This window comes from Ambystoma mexicanum, chromosome 12 (genome assembly GCF_040938575.1).
Source record: "Ambystoma mexicanum isolate Mex_15411 chromosome 12, UKY_AmexF1_1, whole genome shotgun sequence".
Lineage (NCBI taxonomy): Eukaryota > Metazoa > Chordata > Amphibia > Caudata > Ambystomatidae > Ambystoma > Ambystoma mexicanum.
Window position 1 is genome coordinate 666,055,369 of NC_090936.1, and position 20,371 is coordinate 666,075,739.

Here is a 20,371-nt window from a genome sequence, read left to right on the forward strand (position 1 = left end):
GAGGAAAGATCAAGGAGCATGAGGACAGAAGGAAGGCTAGAGTTGGGATCAGTGAGCAGATCTTCATGGGTGTTCAGGAGAGTGGTTTTCGTGCCTCTGGCTGCTCTGATGCCAGACTGATGGTCAAGGAGACAAACAACATATTCAGTGTGGAGAGTAAGCTGGGAGATAGATGGCCAGCTGTTTCAGGAGTTTGCCCAGGAAAGGAGTGATAGAGATCCCGCAGTAGTTTGCCAGACAGCAGGGATCGGCAGAAGTTCTTTTCAGGAGGGAGTGCACAAGGGAGTGCTGCAGGGGGAGGGGAATGTTCAAGTGGCAAAAGAGTGATTGCAGAAAGCGGCCAAGGCTGGAGTGAGGGTGACTATGTGGTCCTTCCTGTTTCTGAAGGAGCAGGCGAGCACCTGCTTGGACTATACTTTCATAGATTGACTTGTCTAGAAACGTCATCAGGCGTAATCGGAGAGAAAGAGGAGAAAGGAGGAGGAGAGAAATAGGCAGATAGAAGGAGGCCGAGAGAGGGCGAGAAAGAGGAGAGAGAGGACAGGATGTCTTGGGTTTTAGTGGTGAAGTAAGTGAGAAGCCAGAGCCATGTAGAGGGCATGGAAGGGAACAGGCGAGGTGGAGACTGCGGTAGGATTAGCCAGATCATTGCAGATTTTGAAGAGTTTGGCTGTGTTATTAGAGGCCACATAGATTCACCATTGTCTCTAGACAATGACTTCAAAAAAGGGTCATGCCAGTTTCAACAGTACCATGCCACGGTCACCCGAGTTAAACACACAGGCATGTATGGAATAGGTTTCGGGAAATGTCATCTATTTCTCGGTGACAGGTTCCTCATTGCCTCAAGAAAATGTCCAAACCTGCCATATATGCAACGACAGTTTCAACAGAGCCCTGGCAGAGTTGACATTGTTAGCACAGTTTCATGTTAGTTTCTCAATTGTTCTCAGAACTGCTGTCAGTTTCACATTTTCACCAGAACAAATACCATGGCTTTTTCACATGGCCCCAGAATAATGTTTCAAGCCATTTTCATAATAATACCAAGCAATTGCCCTGTGCTTCATTTAGAATGTTCCTGTAAAATGGACAGAATGTCATGCTAAATTACTGTGATTTATTACCCCTCCCCAGCACTTGCGCAATCTGAATGACGCCTGGCCTAGTAAGATCGTTGTCTCTGTCGTCCCTCTGTTCCCCCTCACTTGCCTCGTTGCGCCTTGAAACACTTGTGTATAGGCGCGTTATAAATGCCATATCATAGCATATCATAACATGCCTCACTGCCGTTTGCATGCTCTTCAGGGGATCTAGATGATCTGAAAAAGAGATAGTTGGGCTAGGTTACTTAGAAGAGATGGAGAAAAAATATCGTTTTTTTGCTGTTGTGTTGCACATTGGGGGTTGTCCCAAATCACGTTCACATTTGGGAATGTGCACTATAACGAGTTCACTATTCCACAAGCAAATGTCCCAGACCCATTCCGTGTTCAGAACCAGGCTGTAATCCTATGAAAGTACAAACATATCAGTACCCTTGCGGGCCCTACAATACATATATAAATGAATACATACGTGTACATGATATTTTGCAATTACACATATGTAAATAATTTGACACACGTCTGCTGCAGACAGCCATGTCCCTTTCAGCAAGCACATAGTTCTTTGCAATGGCTGCTATCCTGCCCACTATCTGTGCACAGTACCTTGTGTGCTTTGATTTATTTCACTTGATCCCAGGGGCCGTCAAGTGCGCTGACTGCACTCCCCACGCTCTGTTTTCAGGGTGGCCGCAGAGGAGTTTCTAGGGGGGCCTGAGGATGCTATAGCCCCGGGTCTTTTGGTTGCGACCCTGGATAGAAGCTCAGGGGCTACAACCAAAAGACTAGCTAGCCGTGAGTACCGACATTAGCGGAGCCCTGGATATTTTCCAGATCTAGCAACAGCCCTGGGGTGCCATACTGAATGACGCTTTTATCCATGAGGCGCCCCATTTTCATAGGATGCCACTGTCACTGCTGTGGTCCTGGGATGCTGTTCTTCATGGCAGGGCCCCCTCCCACAGTGGTGATGCTGTCAATCACTGATATGGGTCCGGCATAATGTAAATCACAGCATCCCATGACCCGGCTGGGCACGGCCCTTCATCACAACTGCCGGCCTTAGATTGCAGTGCACCACGGCGGCCATGCTCCCTTGCCATGCTACCTGGGAGAACAGATGTGAGGCCTGGCTGCTCACCACTCTGCATCTAGGACTGTGGTCAGAAGAGTGGGCCGCCCTGCCCCACTTCTGTATCAGTGGGCAGAATGGCCATGCTTGCTGGACCACAGCACCAGCCGGGTGCACTCCGTGGCTCAGATGCGGTGCCGTCCCTCTCCCGGGCTACACTGTGCACGTGCCCAGGGACCAGGGACCTCTGCCATTGCAGCTCACCCTGTCTGGCCTCAGAGTGGGCTGGACTCTTCACAGGCCACTGTCCCCCTCCCGGGCTGGCTGGACCACGTGGCTCGGGTCATCAGATTTTCTGGGCCGCCCCAACTGCCCCTAAGGTGAACCAGCTGAACACACCAGTCAGATCCACCCCCCCCCCTCCTCGCGCCTAGTAGCCACCCTGCTCACGTGGCTCGGGAGTAGGTGCTCACCATCTTCTTGTTGCCTTGCCAGGACTCCAGCCTACCCCTTCGTGGCATAGGTCATTTCTCCACGCCAACCCTATTTGGTCCCAGGCAAGACGTTGCCAGAGATAGCCAAGTCGTCACCTGGGCCACCCCACTCACATGGCCCCGGCGTTTACTCCATGCCAGGTCACTCCTGGCATACACGGACAGGCGGGAAAGGCTCAAGGCCACGGCCCGCCTGGGACTCTCCACACCATTCTACTGCCAATCAATCCATCTCTGCTCCAACTGTTATAATGGTTGCTCTTCAGCGTTCCCTCTACTCTTCTAATAGAGGCTCAATCCAAGGACCTGCCCATTGTCAACCATATGTCCCTTTCAATATAGTACAGTTCATTGCTATGCTTAAGGGAAGTAAACAACACAGTGAAATAACTCACGTATAAACAGTAAATAAACTATGAAACCTAGTGTGTGGCTGCATGCTTTTTCCTTCTCTCTCCTTCCCTATGTTATTTCATTATATAGCCTCCAACCATCTTGCACTATTTGGGTCGGCGGCTGCACCTGTCTCTCTGCATAGGTTGTTTCTTTCCCTGCACAGTGCGGTGCTCAGTGTGTCCCACAGCAAATGAATCTGGGTTTTCAGCTACGTTTCTCGTCCGAGTCTCTTCTACACATATCACACAGGGGACTATTCCCAGAGCAAAGGCTGCCCTTCGTGATGCTAAATGTGGCTTCCACTGCCTCGCTGCTGCGATCTGGGGAAGAAGGAGTCATTGCATGGTGGGTGGCCTCCACTGGCCCCCAGAGTCTCTCAGAGCCCTCCAGTGTTGCCACCCGAGGTGCCTTTGTCGCTAGACGTAGTTAATGAGTGGGCAAGTAAATGCAGTTGTATAGTGCACACTATCCAAACTACTCGCTTGGGTTGTTGTTGTTGTCATTTCACTGGGCCACTAAGGACAGGAAGGTTTTAGATTGGCTTTTATACTGGTTACATTTGTCAGATTGCACAGCTCTGCAGAAGCGCATTTCTGATCTGGGACCCAAAGCTTCTACGCCCTTTGCAGTATAGATCAAGGAAAGTGATGTAAGCTGTAGATAACTGCTGTGTGACATATTTAATCACATGACCACAATATTGTGTGTGAAAGGTGTCGGGACGTTCGCATGGGATGCGCATGGAGATCTGACACTGTTTGTATCAGATGTATTTACACAAAAGAGGAGATGAACACAAAGGGTCTGAAAAGATAACCTGAACAGAAACCAAAACCACATCTCTTACACTGGGCATGATCATGCCTCAACAACCTGGGGGCTCGCTGGTTTCCGCAAACCCATGATAGTCTCCCAGTAGTTTGTTGCTGGTTTCAAGAGAGTTCACAATTCTTTCTTCTGCCTTTGCTTCATAAAATCCAAAAGGTTCTTGGTAAATTGGATTGTCTCCTCGACCAGCTGTTTCTATAACTGTGGCGTTTCCTTCAATGTGAGGTGGCCCTAAGGGTTACCACCTCTGATCCATAGCACCTCATCTCTCCTAAGGGCGGGGACCTGTTCCTCAAGACTCTGACACTATCTATCATTCTGACCACTATGTCTCTGTCCTCATTGCCTGGGTCTTGTTCCTCCACCTACCTTCTCAACCTGCCTTGTGTCATCCTGGCCTCTTCATGCCTTCATGTTCTTGCTGGCTATGGGGTTGCTTTCCCCTGCTGTCATCTATCATCTCTCTCCCTCCAGTGCCACCACCATTTCTGCTGTAACTACCTCCTCTTCTACTGTCACCACCTTATCTCCTGTTGTTACCACTGCTTCATTTGATGTCAGAACCTTATATCCTGCCGTTATCATCTCGTACTCGGACATTGCCACCTCTTCTCCTGCTACTATTTCCTTCTTCTCTATCATTACCAGAGCCTCTCTGTAACTACCACCACCTCTTCTGTTGTTACTACCTCTCCTTCTTCTACCCCTCCTCTGTCTTCCCCAGCTCTCATCTACAACATCTCCTTAATGCTCTTTGTATCACTCTTCTGTACTCTCCAACCAGTTGCCACAACCTTCTCCAACAACCAACCATGCAGACTGAGGCCTCTGTTTTTTATTGCACTCTCTGTGGGTTGGGTTCTTGGTTAGTGCCTGCACTGGTGTCTGGTGATTGTGGTCAGGCTAGGATTGGCTACTGCATTTTGGTGCACCTTGCATCACGTTCGGGTTTAGAGAGCAGACCAAGCTTTCATTTTGCCTGCCCATCATCTTTGACTTCATTTTCACTTTCCCAAACCTTTCTGCAGCTCTATGCAATGGGCCCTGCTCTCCTGTACTCCCAACATTGGAATTTCTAGCTGGCAAAACCCACGAAAAGTTTTGCTGAATCCTCTGAAGGTGCAGAAGATGTTAGTTTGACGATAATGCATAATATTGTATTTGTGGTGCGTGAAAGCTCAGCCGGGAGACAATGACTAGTCAACTGTGTGTCAGAAGTGGGATAACCCTTGCCAGGAGAACTGTGAATTTGAAACATTCCAGCAAGTGTGAGTCCCTGGAACTCATGGAACCCATCTCTGCAGATAGAAAACATCCTCTCTGATACCACTGTTGAAGAATTGCAAGCTTCTACATTGGATCATACAAATGAAATTGACTTTGGGTAAACTTAAGCATTTCATTTTTCTTTCTAGAGACATGGATATGTATGTCAGCTGTGGGTGGGGTAGGTTGAAAGAGGATTTGAAGCTGTCCCCTGCCATACACCGGGTAACAAGAGAGGGTGACAAGGGGACCTTCCAAATGCTGCCCCGGACCCATAGTCTACTGGCTCGGAGTGCGGAGCTCTTCACAAAGGGCATGGATTCTCCAGAGTCAGTAGACAGCGAGACATAGTTTATAGAATCGAGATCATGGCCTGTCCTTCACATAAAGACACCATCTCGTTCATGGTGAAAGCACTTACCATCTGGTTCTTGTGTTTGCATTAGGGTATCTAGTGTTTCCAACGAAAAGGTTTCCATTGAAACCTATCCATCGAAAAAGTATGCATGTAATGCATATATGTGTTAGGTAAAGGGTTAATTTTCGTTGGGGTGGGTTTTTAAGGGTAAAACATAGGGGGTCGGCGGAGGTACCCCCCCAAATAAAAATACAAAATATTGCATTCAATGCAAAAAATTTCCATGGATAGGTTTCGATGCAAAAAACTTTAGTTGGAAAGTTTTCGTTGGAAAGATCATAAACCTTGCATTAGTACAATTGCATCATACATTATCATTGATAGTCAACAAAGTGCACATTCACGCTAGTTGAATTGAGACTGGAATAAAAGTAACATTATTATTCTTTTATGCTGACATAAACATCTCACAACACAGAACACAATGTAACGCAGCCACGTTCAGCCTCTTAAACCTGTGAGAATATTGGAGCAAAAGAAACCTGTGATATTGTTGCTGTAACTTCTTTTATTTCATTATTCACAGCTTTGAGCATCTTTCTGGTTTTAGTTTGTATATCTTCGGCTTCTTTCAGGTTTTTCCTTATTTCGTCTACATTTGGCAAAGCTGCTGCTGCTTCCCTGGAAGACAAACACAGGTGTGAACACATCAGTAAAGCAGATGAGTATAACAAAAACCTATTTCCATCAGTCCTGTCAACTTCTAACATGGCGCTGTCCTTGTGATGAGTGTGACATGACCTTATGCATGCATAACATCGACAGACCACACTCTGTTCCTGACAGATTCCTCATCTTGTGCTGTTGTGTCCCATTGTTTGAGGCCTCTGTTCTTTGCCCCAATTCTCTTCCTTCCTTGGGCGGCTTCTGACGGTGCCCTACACAGACGCCAGGCCATCCAGCTACAATCAACCTTGTGGAACCACCGCTTAATTCCCTTTGGGGCCTCCCCAGCCCAGTTCAGGCTTAACGGTTCAGCGACAAACCAGAATTGCCTTGAAAATGACCCCTGAGAGTCAAAACACATGTAAGCCACACAATTAAAACACTTGTTGTACACCTCGACCTATGATTTCAGACTCATTTCTAAGAGAGATCACACTCTCAACATCATCTTTTGATACCTGGCGTGAGTCCGGCGGCTACTGACGGTGCCCTACACAGACACCAGGCCATCCAGCTACAATCAACCTTGTGGAACCACCACTTCATTCCCTTTGGGGCCTCCCCCAGCCCAGTTCAGGATTAACGGTTCAGCGACAAACCAGAATTGCCTTGAAAAGGACCACTGAGGGTCGAAACACATGTCGGCTATACAATTAAAATACGTGTTGTACACCTCGACCTAGGATTTCAAACTCATTGCTAAGAGAGATCACACTCTCAACATCATTTGTTGATACCTGGCGCGAGTCCGAAGGGTTCAAACCCGGAGTGCAATGTTATATTCTAGGGCAGTGGGGTACTGTCCTAAGTGAACCCCAAACACGCAGCAGGGTAGAAACATAAACTATGAATCAAGCGAGGGAATCCAACGGTTCTGGTGCTCCAACCCCATGTGTCTGTTTTAGTTTCCAAACAAAGAGAGGCCGTTTCCCTCACTGAGAAGTTAATTTCATGCAAATTCTTCGCTGTGCATAATGTGCCCAAACGTTTAAAGGGTATAATGAGTGTAACCCAGCATTAAGAAAAAACAGTAATGCTGTTGTAGACAAATTCCAAAATGTTAGATTCAAAGGCACACATGTTGAGGAGGAAAATTATATGCTTTTTACATCTTCGCTGCACAGTAAGGATTTTCACATATATGGTGGTATGCAGTTTCCAATATTATAAGCAGACTCACGTTTTTTCAATTACAATGTGTATACGCATCATCCTGTCAGTCACCGCCAAAGTATTGCCTGTGTTGCGTAGGCCTACTTGTATGCATATATGGTGGAGGAAATTCAAAAATATTCCCTAAACTTCAAAGTTGCTATGTCCAAATGCATCCTAGTTGTGCCACATATTTGCTGGGCATTCCTCTTCTTTAATAATGGGTACCCACAGCTTCTGCTCAGACATCCAAAGTTGCCATACATAATGCTTGTGTCCTTACCCATTCAGGGCTCTAAACATTGTTTATAAATGTTGTATGCAAGAGGTAGTAGCGACAGGTCATATTCAGGTATTGTCGATGTGGTTGCCTTGAGGGGCTCTGGCTCAAAGTAGGCCATAGTGTGACATAAATCCTATGTCAATGTTCAGACCAGCATTTTTCAGATTGAGAATCTATAAGTACTTGAGTTCCCATGTTCTTCTTCGTGTGGTACTCGGTAGGTCACCTTTCAGTACCATGACTGATAGGTTATACAGCATTTGCCTATCTTGTGTGAGGTGTTGGCCACCTGTTTTATGTTTCAAGATGATGTGCCTGTGCAGGCTCATTCTTTGACATAGTTCCTTATAATTATAATTGTTCTTTCATAACATGATTAATACCAACAAGTGCTTTCTAAGCACGGGATCGGGATTTGAACCTGTGTTGCACTGCATTTTCTTGCTTCCAAGACAAACACGTTGCCCCTGAGCTATCCTTCCTCCCCTTGCAGGTCTCACCAGCATACTTTCCTTGCTGACATTTCTTGCATTGGATGAGGTATACCATATTTGATGATTTGCAATTGTATGTTCCTTGTATTTGTTTTTTACAGCTGATTCGGTGCAGATTTGTTGGCAGGTTTTGCATCTCCTAACATTGCATAGGGATGTTCCCTGTTGTCTCTGTTCTTGATCTGGTAGAAATGTGCAACTGGTGAGGAACCATGCAAAACTATTTGGTTATTTGTATGCAATTAGAGAGGTATCTTAGAAGATGTCACTCAGCTCCTCAACTCTGTTAAACATTGATTGTTGGTCCTTAACAATTATATTCAGTTGTGTTAGTGCTGGATGTTATGTGATATGCTTACCTCAGTGCATATCTTTGTGATAATAGCGGCATGGGGATGTTCCGTTTGTTTAAGGGAGACAAAGGAAGTGTGCACTGGGCATCAAGGTCTCTGAAGTAAAATGGTTGCTCAGTGTCTGTAATGCCTGCTATACCATTGGAGCACAGAAGGGTCTTGTGTAGTTGGCAAGTACAATGTGTTTTCTGGTGTGTTGCATTGAGTTGCAGAGGGTATGACCAACATCATGCAATCTGCCTAGATTGCCTATGGTAGCCTACTTACTCTGTGTCTCCTTCCTCGTTCAAATACTCTTTGCTTAAGGTCTCCATGCTACACTATGGAACATAATAAAGAAAAAGAAATGGCACCATCTAACCTCTATTATCGACGATGTCTCTTCCCCATCTCATAAATGCAACATGGGAGCGGGCTCCCTTGTGCGTCCGGTAATCGTATCCAATGAGTATTTACCATCTGGAAAGGCTGGGAGGACAATGAGTACTTGGATGATGCAGGAGACCCAGAATAATAGGGATTACCATATGTAATGTAGGCATTACCCCCGGGTATCCTCTGTTTTCCCATTCTTTACTATGTGCGTCTGTACTCACAGCACATATATGGTTGTGGCACACATAACAGACGACAACACAACAAAAACTGCTGACGTGTGTTTAAACGTCAATCAAGTATCATCATTCAGGGAACTAAAATTGCACGAAGTACAGAATTTGCATCTAAAATTGTATCCGATCTTCCCACATTAATCTTTTAATGTTGAATTAAAATATTAGTAGCAGCCCAAGTGGCTGTTCTACAGACAACAATTAGAGGGACTCCAAGAGCTTCCGCTCATGACCCTTTTAGCCGCCGTGGATCTTCCTTGAGCAAAGCGGAGACATGGAACCCCCTGTAATTGGTTCTATGGTACTTTACTGACAGTTGTTTTTTGGTGGATTTTTTGCAGACAAAACGCCATTGAAAAAATTTACCAAAATGTTCAATTTTTTATTTAGGGGGTCCCCCAAATCCTCAATTTACCTATATTGTTACCCCAACACCAACCCAACCCCTTTTATACCCTTACCCACCCCCATATACATTTCAATGAGTTTAGTCAATGGATTTTTGTCAGTAAAAAATTAATCGGAAAAATGACTGCCAGCAAAAGGATGGTATACGCTGTAATTTATAGGCCTTAACAATTGCAGGCCTAATCCACCTACTGAAGGCGGCAAACAAGGGCTTCATAATTTGTCTGGATCTTCCCATGATAACAAACTAATGGTCACATTTATGGAATTACTCTGTCCTGTCTTCATACACAAGAGCTGCCCATCACAGATCCAGGAACGATTAACCTCTGCCCTCTACCTGGAATCGGATCACATATGGCAGGTAAGATGATTATCTAGTGCCGGTTAAATGCTGAATATATATCTTGGATGGCTAACCCATGCCCAGACAGAGCATGTAAGTGAATGTCTGTATTCTGGTTCTTTCTTCCTGTCTGCACTTGTCCTGGCTTCTGGTGTATCATAGACCTCTGGAGATACTGAGCTTCCCAGCAAGGTAGCATGGGGACTTGAGGGTGTCAGTCTTTATGCAGGTAAGATAGCTTAAGGGGCAAAGCGCTGGCTGTTGCGATCTGTGTGTGATCTGCAGGTCACAGGTTCGTTACCCGGCAAGGCATCCTTCCGAGGTCGATAAAATGAGTACCAATTTCGATTGGGTAATAATTGTGTATAAACATGTTCTATGCAAAGCACTTTGGATATACGCGCTATATCAATAACAAATTAGTATTATGCATATATCCATATAGGTGTGATCAAGCACTGTTTTTTTTTCTCCCTGATTTAAATAGTAAAACCTTGGCACCTCGCGGCCTCGGCTGCTGCTGTTCCCTTCCCCTTTGTCCCTCCTCTTACTCCCTGCTCTTCCTGCCCGACCATCCTAATTGGGCACTAGGCCCTATTTGATTTTAGAATTCAGTGCAGTCCCTCTGCCCACTGCACCCCTTCTGGACCCAGAGGCTAAGGACAGCTCCAATGTAGCAGCTCCAGATGGTGTCTGCCGGTGTCTGCTGGGGAAGCAAGCAGCATGCAGCTGTCAACCTTCCGCAACCAATCAGGTAGGGGCTCGGGGGGGGGCCTTACTTACTGCTCCCCACTAAACTGATCCACCCCCCTCCAATCATCCTACGTCATTTACCGCACCACACAGAGTCTTCTCATTACATTATATGGTTTAGCCTCCCCACACATCTCCCAGGAAAGTCATGGCTGCTGTGTGTATTAAATTTGACCTTTCCCTCCTTTTAAGAAAGTTGAATCTGGGTGTTTCTGCATTGCTGCTGTGTTTAAAAAACATAGCCTTTTCCTTCCTTTTAGGAAATGTCGAATTTGGTTTGCTTGGTGGTAATTGTGGTACTGTTAACTCTGTCTCATTAGACCATTCCCACTCCCTAGGTCCCCTCCCTGCTGGAAGTACCTTTGTACTGTTGAGTGTACCTGTCTGCCCCTTTTGTGTGTTTCCTGCTGTTTGACCCCCCCTTGCACATTTTGTGCTGTGCAGAACTGGCCTGTGCGTCCCTCCTCTTTCTTTCACGTACTCCTCCTCCTACTTCCCCTCGCACCCTCTATGGTGCTTTCCATCTCCCCGTCTTCTCTAACTGCTACTCTATCTCCCATCATATCCCTTTCACGAAGTTGGAAAGGAAGAAGTTCAATAGGGACCTCTTGGTCTCCAACCCAGGCCTCCCTGTCGCTGATAGCTACATCAGTGCTTCCTCCAGACAGACTTGCACCAACATCCTCTTTGTCATTCCCTCTTCAGACCTATAGACCTGTTATATGGTCTCTGTTCTCTCTCCTTTTTCCTGCTCTCCCATTAATGGTGGCACCCGGTGGGAGGTCCTCTTGGACTCCTTCCACTCCTCCTAGACCATCGTTAATGTCTATCTGAGTGGCACCGTCTTGGTCCAGAGCCCTCAGCCCAATATCCTCCTTTTCGATATGCATCTACCGCGTCATAACAACTTCCTTCCTTCTCCTTTTAGCACCTCTTTGGCTCCTCTGCCACCTCCCTCTTCCACCGCCTTCTGTGCACCCTCCTCTCGGGCTACTATGCCACCTCCGTCTACCACCTCTGCCCACTCTTGGGGCCCTCTACCACTTCTGCACGGCATACCTCAAGCCTGTAACCCACCACGGAAGTCTTTCAAATGTGGCAACCTGCTCCACGTCGCTACTCTCAACTCTCGCTCTGCTGTCAAACACTCCTCTGACATCTACCACCTCCTCGAAGAACTTGACCTGGATGTCCTCACTCTCATGAGACATGGTTCAAGGCCAGCTATGTCACAAGTTTTCACACTCTCCCTCTGATGGCTACAAGATCCTCTCCAAACCCAGAACCAACCGTCGCAGAGGTGGAGAAGCAATGATCTTTCCGGAGTGGGTCCCTGCTTCTGTCATTCCTATGCAGGCCTACTCCTCCTTTGAATGTCTGGTCTGTAGTCTCTCTATCCCTCCTGGCCTCTCTCTGGCTGTGGACACCAGCTACAGGCCACTTGGCCAGGTCTCCCTCTTCTTTCGGAGTGGGCTGACCTCTCCTCTTCTCCTCTTCTCTCCTTGCCTCTACCTCTCAACTTCTCCTCCTTGGAGACCTCAACATCCACCTGGATGCTTCTAATCCCCCATCTGACCTCTTCCACAACATCTCCAACACACTCTCTCTCTCGATTGTACCCTCTGGTCCAACATACTCTAATGGACACACCTTGGATGTTCTCATCTCCTCAGACATCCCCCTCTCTAACCCTCTCACCACTCCTCTCTCTTGGACTGACCACTTTCTGCTTTCCTCTTATCTGAAAATCTCTGTCATGCAGGCAAAGCCCACCCCAACAATGCCACCTACCTTTTCGGTCATTCGACCCATGAAGTGTGTGTCAGTGGATGCCTTTGCTTCTACTTTCTCTGTTCCTCCTACTCCTGCAGCTGACTCACACTCTGACACAGCCCTCTCTAACTTGCATCTCTCTATCTCCAACACTCTGGACATCCTTGTCCCTGGCATGAGAATCTGTCTGAAGTCTACCTCGAAGTGCAACTCTTGGTATGACTCCCACCTCGTCGCCCCTAAAACGCAAATGCTGGGGGGCTGAGAGGAAGTGGAGTGCTTTGGGCGCATCCTCTGACAAACTGGCCTGCCGCCTGCTCCAAAGGCAATGCAGAATCTCTGTCCTTTCCAAGAAAAGAGTCCACATCCAGGCCTGCGACTCTGTGGCCTCTTACCACACTGCTGAACTCTTTAAAATCTGAAAGGAGCTGGCCAATCCTTCTGCAGTCTCCACCTCTCCTGTTCCCTCCCAGGCCCTCTGTACAGCTCTGGTTTCTCACTTCACCACTAAAACTCAGGAAATCCTGTCCTTGTTCTCCTCCTCCTCTCCCTCTACCTCCTTTGGCCCCCTCTAAGGCCGCCTCTCCCTCTTCCCCGCCTTTCTCCTCTTACTCACTGACAACACCTGACAATGTTTCTAGCCAAGTCCGACCGATTAAAGTGTCATCCAAACAGCTGCTCCCCAGCTCCTCTATAGCCATTAGGGACTACATCGACACCCTCGCTGCCGCCTTGGCCGATTTCTGCAATCACTCTTTTGCCACTGGATCCTTCCCCTATCTCCTCAACTCCCTTGTGCACTCCCTCCTCAAAAAGCCTTCTGCCGATCTCACCTGCCAGGAAAACGCCCGATCTCTATCACTCCTTTCCTGGGAAAACTCCTGGAGAATCTGACCATCTCCCAGCTTACTCTCCACATTGAATCATTTGGTTGTCTCCATGACCATCAGTCTGGCTTCAGAGCAGCCAGAGGCACAGAAAATGCCCTCCTGAACACCCGGGACGATCTGCTGTCTAATCTTGACTCCAGTCTTCCCTCTGTCCTCCTCCTCCTCCTCCTTGACCTTTCCTCTGCCTTTGACACAGTCAATCATGATATCTGGATCAATCGACTCCATGAGAATCTGGTCATCACAAGTCAGGCTCTGGAATGGTTGACTTCCTTCCTTGGGGGCCGACCCTCCCAGGTTCAACTTGGGTCCTTTCTTTCCACCACCTCTCTCTCCACATGTGGTGTTCCTCATGACTCTTCAATGTCTACTTGGCCCCTTTGGCCCACCTGATCTGTACCTTCTCCTCTAACTTTCAGTGTTATACGGATGACACTCAGCTTTCCTTCAGGCTCCCGTCAGCCTCCTCTCCTCTGTCGCTAATTCTTGACTGTCTATTCGCGATTCAGGATTGGTGCGCCTCCAACGATCTCTGCCTTAATGCCAGTAAGACGGAAATCCTTCTCAATGGGACTCCTGCACCTGCTTTCTCTCTCTCACTCTGGCCGCCCGCCTTGTGCCCTCTACCTTCGCCTTCCTGTGAGACAAAAAGCCTTGGTGTCATCTTCGACTCCATTCTCTCTTTCTCTCCTCACATCTCGGACATCACCAAGAAGTCCCACTACCAGCTGCACCTCCTCAAAGGGACTCTGCCCTTTCTCACTTTCCCCCAAAAGCTCACTGTCTCCAGAGCCCTGGTTCTCTCTAGGCTGGACTACTGTTGCCTGTTGTCTCTGTTCTTGATCTGGTAGAAATGTGCTTCTTGTGAGGGACTGTGCAAAACTATCTGGTTATTTGTATGCATTTAAAGGGGTTTCTTTGAAGATGTCACTCAGTTCCTCAACTCTGTTAAACATTGATTGTAGGTCCTTAACAATTCTATTCAGTTGTGTTAGTGATGGATGTTATGTGATATGCTTACCTCAGTGCATATCCTCGATATAACAGTGGCATGGGGATGTTCAGTTTTTTAAAAGGAGACAAAGGATGTGTGCACTGGGTATCAAGGTCTCTGGAGCAGAATGCTGTGTGTGCAAACTGTACAGGGCTAAGGGTAGGCAATGCATCCAGTTTTTCTTTAAAGTGGTGCAACCCTTAGACAGTTTACTTTTTAGCAGTCTGTTGATTCTTTCCACAACCCTGTTGGCCTGGGGTGATAAATCGTGCACATCCGGTGTTTGATGCCAAGCAGTGTAGTAATCTCCTTAAACAATTAATTAAAGAGGTGTGTGTCATTATCTGACCTTAACACATCGCACGTGCCCCATCGGGGAACACTTTGCAGACCAGAAATGTGGCTGTGCATTTGGCACCCAGATGTGCACAAGGACCCGCCTCCACCCAATGTGAGAAGGGGGAGACAACAACGATCAAATATCGTGACCCACTGCATCTCTCTCACATGTTCATAGGGTCATGCCTTTGCTGAAACTTTGACACCTTGTGCATCTAATGACCATGTTTTTTAAGTGTTCCTGGAGATTTGGCACAAACCGATCCTCCTGTATGTCTGCGGCAATGTGATGTTTGGAGCTGTGAGAGGGGTGATGGAGCTGATCAAATGCTATCATTAGCAGGTTGCGTACAATACTATCTTTCTTGTACTTTCCTGCCTCCACAATAGATCTGTAGGGGATTGTGTGCAACCTCTTTTTACCCACAATTGTTTCTCCTCATCTGGGGCGCTTCCCTGTACTTCAATAATTTGCACAACAGGAACAGCATTGTAGCTGTTGAGGTGATGATCAGTGGCAGGTGTCTTGAGGATATATTCAGCTACATTAAGAGCTGGGAGGTATGCTGCAAGTTTGGCCGCTGTGTTTACGCCAGCATTTCTGAGTGACACTTCATCAGTTTTATTAGTGTGGGCGGCGCACTTGACGACTGCCACGACAGAAGGTTTGGACAGTGGGAAGAGGAGCATATCTAGTATCGCGGCGTGCTGTACTGAGGACCCGTCTGCCCTTCTAAGGCCCCTCCTCCTCCACCTCAACAGACCGGCGTACACAGTGGTAGTGATGTATGCCGAGTCCAAACAGATGGTCACGTGGCACCGCTGTGATGCTTGCAGGCTTCGGTAAGTGCAATCAGTTCTGCTGCCTGGGCTGGGATTAATACATTTGGTAGCATTTTCCAAATCAATGTTTCATATTCAACATCTACTAGATATATACCGCCGCCCCAGTATGTCTGAGACCCGTGTCCTGGTCAATCATTGCTGAGCCGTCAATGAAGAGGATCTCCCCCTCTCAGGTGGCCTGTCCTTTGCCTTGGGGATGTCATCCTCCTCCCCCTCACACAGTCATGTCGTGCTATAACTTCTTCAGTGCAGGCTTTTGTAATGAAGGTTGCAGGGTTCACTGTTTTACTACGCATAATGTGAATATTTGGGCTGCAGAGAATGATTTTGTATGCTGATGCTCTTTGGGTTGTCAGAGTGGATTTCAATCTTTCTAGGGCAGGAGAGATGTGGTCCCTGGGCTTGATGCCAAGGATAAATCTTGCTGCCCAATTCTGGATTAGCTGGAGGGGTCGTAGGGAGGAAGAAGGTAAATTTAAGAGAAGGCTATTGCAGTAGTCAAGCCTACCGAGAACCAGAGCACTGGTAACATTGACCTTCTGGGAGAAAGTGAGAAAAGGGAGCATTCCTTTGAGAAGTAAGAGTTGAAAGTTGGACCTTTTGGCAATTTCCTGGATGTGAGGGAGGAAGGATAGAGAGGAGTTCATGTTAATGTTAAAAGATATTTATACCACACACTATCACCACCGGAATGGTCCTCTGGCGCTCTAGGAGTTGAAGATGACTCCAAATATTCTGGCTTCGGATGAAGTAGAAGGGGGAGAGCCCATAGAGTATAGCCAGAGTGAGGGGAAGAAAGAGGGAGCAGGCGTCCCAATAGGAAGGATCTCAGTCTTGCTGGCATTGAGGCAGAGATCATTGGAAGTTCACCAGGACTGAATGGCAGACAGGCAGTGCGGGGTGAAGGAAAAAGCAAGAGAGTCAGCAGAAAGTTTGAAGAAGAGTTGAGGGTTGTCTGCGTATCATTGGAAGTTGGGGGGAGAAGGAGGAAATGATGCATGCCAGCGGAGCAAGGTAAGTGTTAAAGACCCAGGTGGAGAGGTGGGGCCCTAGGGGACTCCACAGGTGGAGAAGGAGGTAGGTGAGGAGAAAGTGCCCATAATAACCTGGGACGGGCGGTCAGTTAGGAAAGATGTCTGCCAGTCCAGTGCCCGCTCCGAGATACCCAGGGTGTCATGGAGCCATTTTATGAGGTTAGAGTGGTTGACCGTGTCAAAGGTAGAGGAGAGATCAGGTGGAATGAAGACAGTTGGAGAGTTGGAGTCAAGGGATGCAAGCAGTTCTTCACAGGTGTTCAGAAGAGCAGTTTCTGTGCCTCTGGGTACGCAGCATCCAGATTGACGGTCGTGGAGACTTCAAACAAGTTCTGTGTGTGAGGTAGGTTGGGGGAAGGCCAGCTTCTTCAGGTGTTTACAGAGGAAGGGGTGATAGAAATAGGGTGGTAGTTATCTGGACAAATAGGGTCTGCTGAAGATTATTTTAGGAGGGGGCGCACAAGGGAGTGCTTGACAGAGGAGGGGAAGGATCCAGTAGCAAAAGAGTGGTTGCAGAAATCAGCAAGAGCGGGGCAAGAGAGTAAATGTTGTCCTTGATGGTTCTGGAGGAGCAAGAGGAAACCTGTTTGGAGGAAACTTTCATAGAGCGGGCAACTCTGGTGACCTCATCAGGTATGACAGGGGAGAAGAAGGATAGAGAGGAAGAAAGAGGGTGGGAGGCCATAGGAGGCAAGTGGGTGGGAGAGAGGTTGCAGGAGTGGGTAGCAAGTGTTCTCAGGATGTCCAGAGTTTTAGTGGTGAAGTGTGTGACCAGTGCGTTGCAGAGGGCTTGGGACGGAAGAGGGGAGGAGAAGACTGCAGAAGGGTTGGCTAGTTCCCTGCATCTGGGCCCTTTTGTTGGCACGGATGGAGAGTCTGTACTGTCTGCATTTGAAGCAGGTGGCAGGTCAGTTTGTCGTGCTAAGCCCGTAAGCATCTAGGTGCTAGTATTGCCCAAATATGCACACACAATAAAAATATAAACATCAGTTAGTTTCAGTTAGCAAAACACACTCACCATTTTTTTGCAATGCATTCCACAGATAGTGTTTTCAAACAAGAGTTTCAAAAAAGACCTTTTGCAAACAGTATTTCTACCAATTACATCTGGGAAGAGATGTGTTCAAGTTCCTGAATTGCAGACTAGTCTCAAATCCCAGCTTCTCCACTTAACCAAAATGGGTGCTTCTAGCCAAATCCTTGTATCACTCTATGCCTTTCCTGCCAAAATTAGATGTCTGTACAAGGTATTCAGCTGTCTGCTACTTCAAAAAAATGCCTCACTCCTGATATTGCCAGATAGGTAAATATGAATATTGACAATTCATATACTGGACGTCACAGTGTATTTGTCTACTACCTTACGCATGGCAAAATGTTTTTAATTTAACTTCCCATGATACCTACTCTTTCAGTGATATCACTGATCTCACTATTTATGCAAATTAGAGGGGCCCACACATCATTTGCCACCCAGGGTCACGCAAATCCTAGGGCAGGCCCTGGCCCCAAGCCCCACACCTCCCAAAACCCTGAAAAGTCCCACCATCCAGTCCCCAATGGGATTGAAAACTCAAACGCAGATAATAATATTTATTATTAGCTGCACATATTTCCAGCTCTCCAAAGATTATGCACTCAATGACATGTGCAATTCTAGGCCTCGTGGAGAGTTTTTATTCAGAGAGGGCCCTCATGAGTGACTATTTACATGATTATTTTCCAGTTGCTAAATAATAACTTTAAAATTTCATATGTGTACACCTAAAATATAGAATTGGATTTTTTTGGGGGCAAGTTATATTAACTCGTTTCACCTAATTCTCTTTGAGCGTCATATCACAATTTGATTAATGTGCAGGGTTTGGCCTGTCAGCAGCAGCAGCTGTGCTTTTCAGCGCACTAATTAAGCGAGCAGACTTGAATGGGCCCTATTATTGAGCAGTCTGATCTAAGGATCAACAGCCCTTGTAATGACTGTGCAATCAGGCGAGACGTCTGAGGTGTCAGTTTCTCCAGAGCCTCTTCAGTAGAATGGCTGATTGTTGCTGCAATAGCAGGCTAAAAGTAAATGGGGGGTTGTGTTTGGACATCATCTGTGCCAATCCACCTGGTGCCAAATGTGGGTAGTAAGATGTTCCAAAGAGCACGCATCTAGCTATTTTAAACAATTAATGTATAACAATGAATAATGTAAGAGGAAATATTCCCATCAAGACAGCACTGTACAGGGACAATCTCTGGGTGGATGGATGGGTCAGCAGAGGCTCTTTCTTATTTAGTTTGGGGTTTTGTTGTAGAATACGCTGCTGAAGTTTCAAGGTGCAAGAGGGGCTCTAATCCAGGATCATGATGACAGGAAAAGCAAATAGAGGGAGGTGCGAAAATTGGTTCAAATGGACTGGTCTTAATTCTTTTTTTGACCAGCAACAAATTATCAATTGTTGAACACACCAGTTTGCCCCGCCTTAAGTGACATGATGATACAGATGACAATAGCAAACTCGCTCCTTTGCCCCCTCAACTACTTGTGGCTTTTCCAAGCCTCTCTGTTTGCCTGTATCCCTGCAAGGAACTCCATGGGGATTTTAAGTGGATTTACTGTGGTAATTCTGCATGGTAAATCCAACGATATTTAGCGTTAAGGTGGAAGATTGTTCTCCAGCTTTTTGTTTGATGGAGGTAAAATTTCCACCTTAACCCCAAACTCGAAGTACAGCAGTATGATAATGCAGCAGTAAAGTGGTAGCAACAGAATGACTGCCAATTTACTGCCACTTTTTACAGAACTGCCGTCCTCCTAATGAGGTCCAATATATAGTAAAATATAGGTTTTCTAGAAGCCCCTACAACCATCTGAAACTGTCTGCTGCCTCAACACAGTTGTTCGGAGTGTCACCCACAACATATAAAATAAACAGTGTGTCCTCAGCAACACAGAACATGAAGCCGCTAGACTCAATTACAAGGTGGATCTTAGAAGTTATACACCAGAGGCGGAACAACATAATCCCTGCAGGACACCCGAATGACCCTTCAGAGGAGAAGAGTGAAAGTCTACTAATGATAATGATAATGATGTGTTATTTATATAGCGCCTTAATCCAAAGCGCTTTACAGAGCACATATTTACATACAATATCACCCAATCGAAATTGGAATAGGCTTAGTCTCTAATCTTTGTTGCACAGGAAGACGTACATTCTCTCAAGAGAGCACTGCGCGACTGCAGTCGGAGACAACAAATGCTGAATCAAGATGTCTACCAGATTGAGGGCTATCGAGTGGTTGGAGAGGACTTGAACAGTCTGATGTTACTACCGCCGCTAAAGCTAGCCACAGAAAGCTGAACATCGGATGATGCTGTGGAAATCCAATCAAACAACACATCCCGACTGCTTCAGGGATAGCATTAACAGCGTGCAGGTCTCTAAAGACCAGGTTAATACAGTCGAATCAGCACAGGCTGAAGGCGAGGCAGGCTACATAGTTTTGAAGACTTTTCATTTTGTATGGTGTCTTTCTATGAAGTCCTTTGTACGTGGCCTTCAAGTCGTGTCAGGACTTAATCACTTCAAAGACCAAAACAATCTTTGTAGTATGGATCATTAGTGCAAGGAATCCACATGGCTCACAGAAATGAGTAAATACTTGTTTGGGGATGCTGTTGACGTAAACTATGAAAAAAGCATCTCTATTGCATAGCACTCCCATTTTAAAGACTTTACATATTGACATTTGTGGGGGGCAGTTAGCGAGGCCAGTTTATTTGAAGATGCAGGCCCATGAGCAACAGCTTACTGGCTGCTATGTTGAGGTAGAACAAGTCTCAGAGCATCCATTGCTGGC

At 46.7% G+C, this 20,371-nt stretch overlaps 1 protein-coding gene across 3 annotated transcripts in view; it reads right to left on the reverse strand.

Annotated features, from left to right (window-relative positions):
* LAMB4 (laminin subunit beta 4) overlaps positions 1 to 20,371 on the reverse strand; it is a 933,969-nt gene that overhangs the window by 49,434 nt on the left and 864,164 nt on the right. For all 3 annotated transcript variants that reach the window (XM_069629159.1, XM_069629158.1, XM_069629160.1), the window contains one exon: positions 6,063 to 6,201. In XM_069629159.1, coding sequence (XP_069485260.1) covers positions 6,063 to 6,201 — 139 coding nt within the window. The remainder of the gene's footprint in view (positions 1 to 6,062; positions 6,202 to 20,371) is intronic.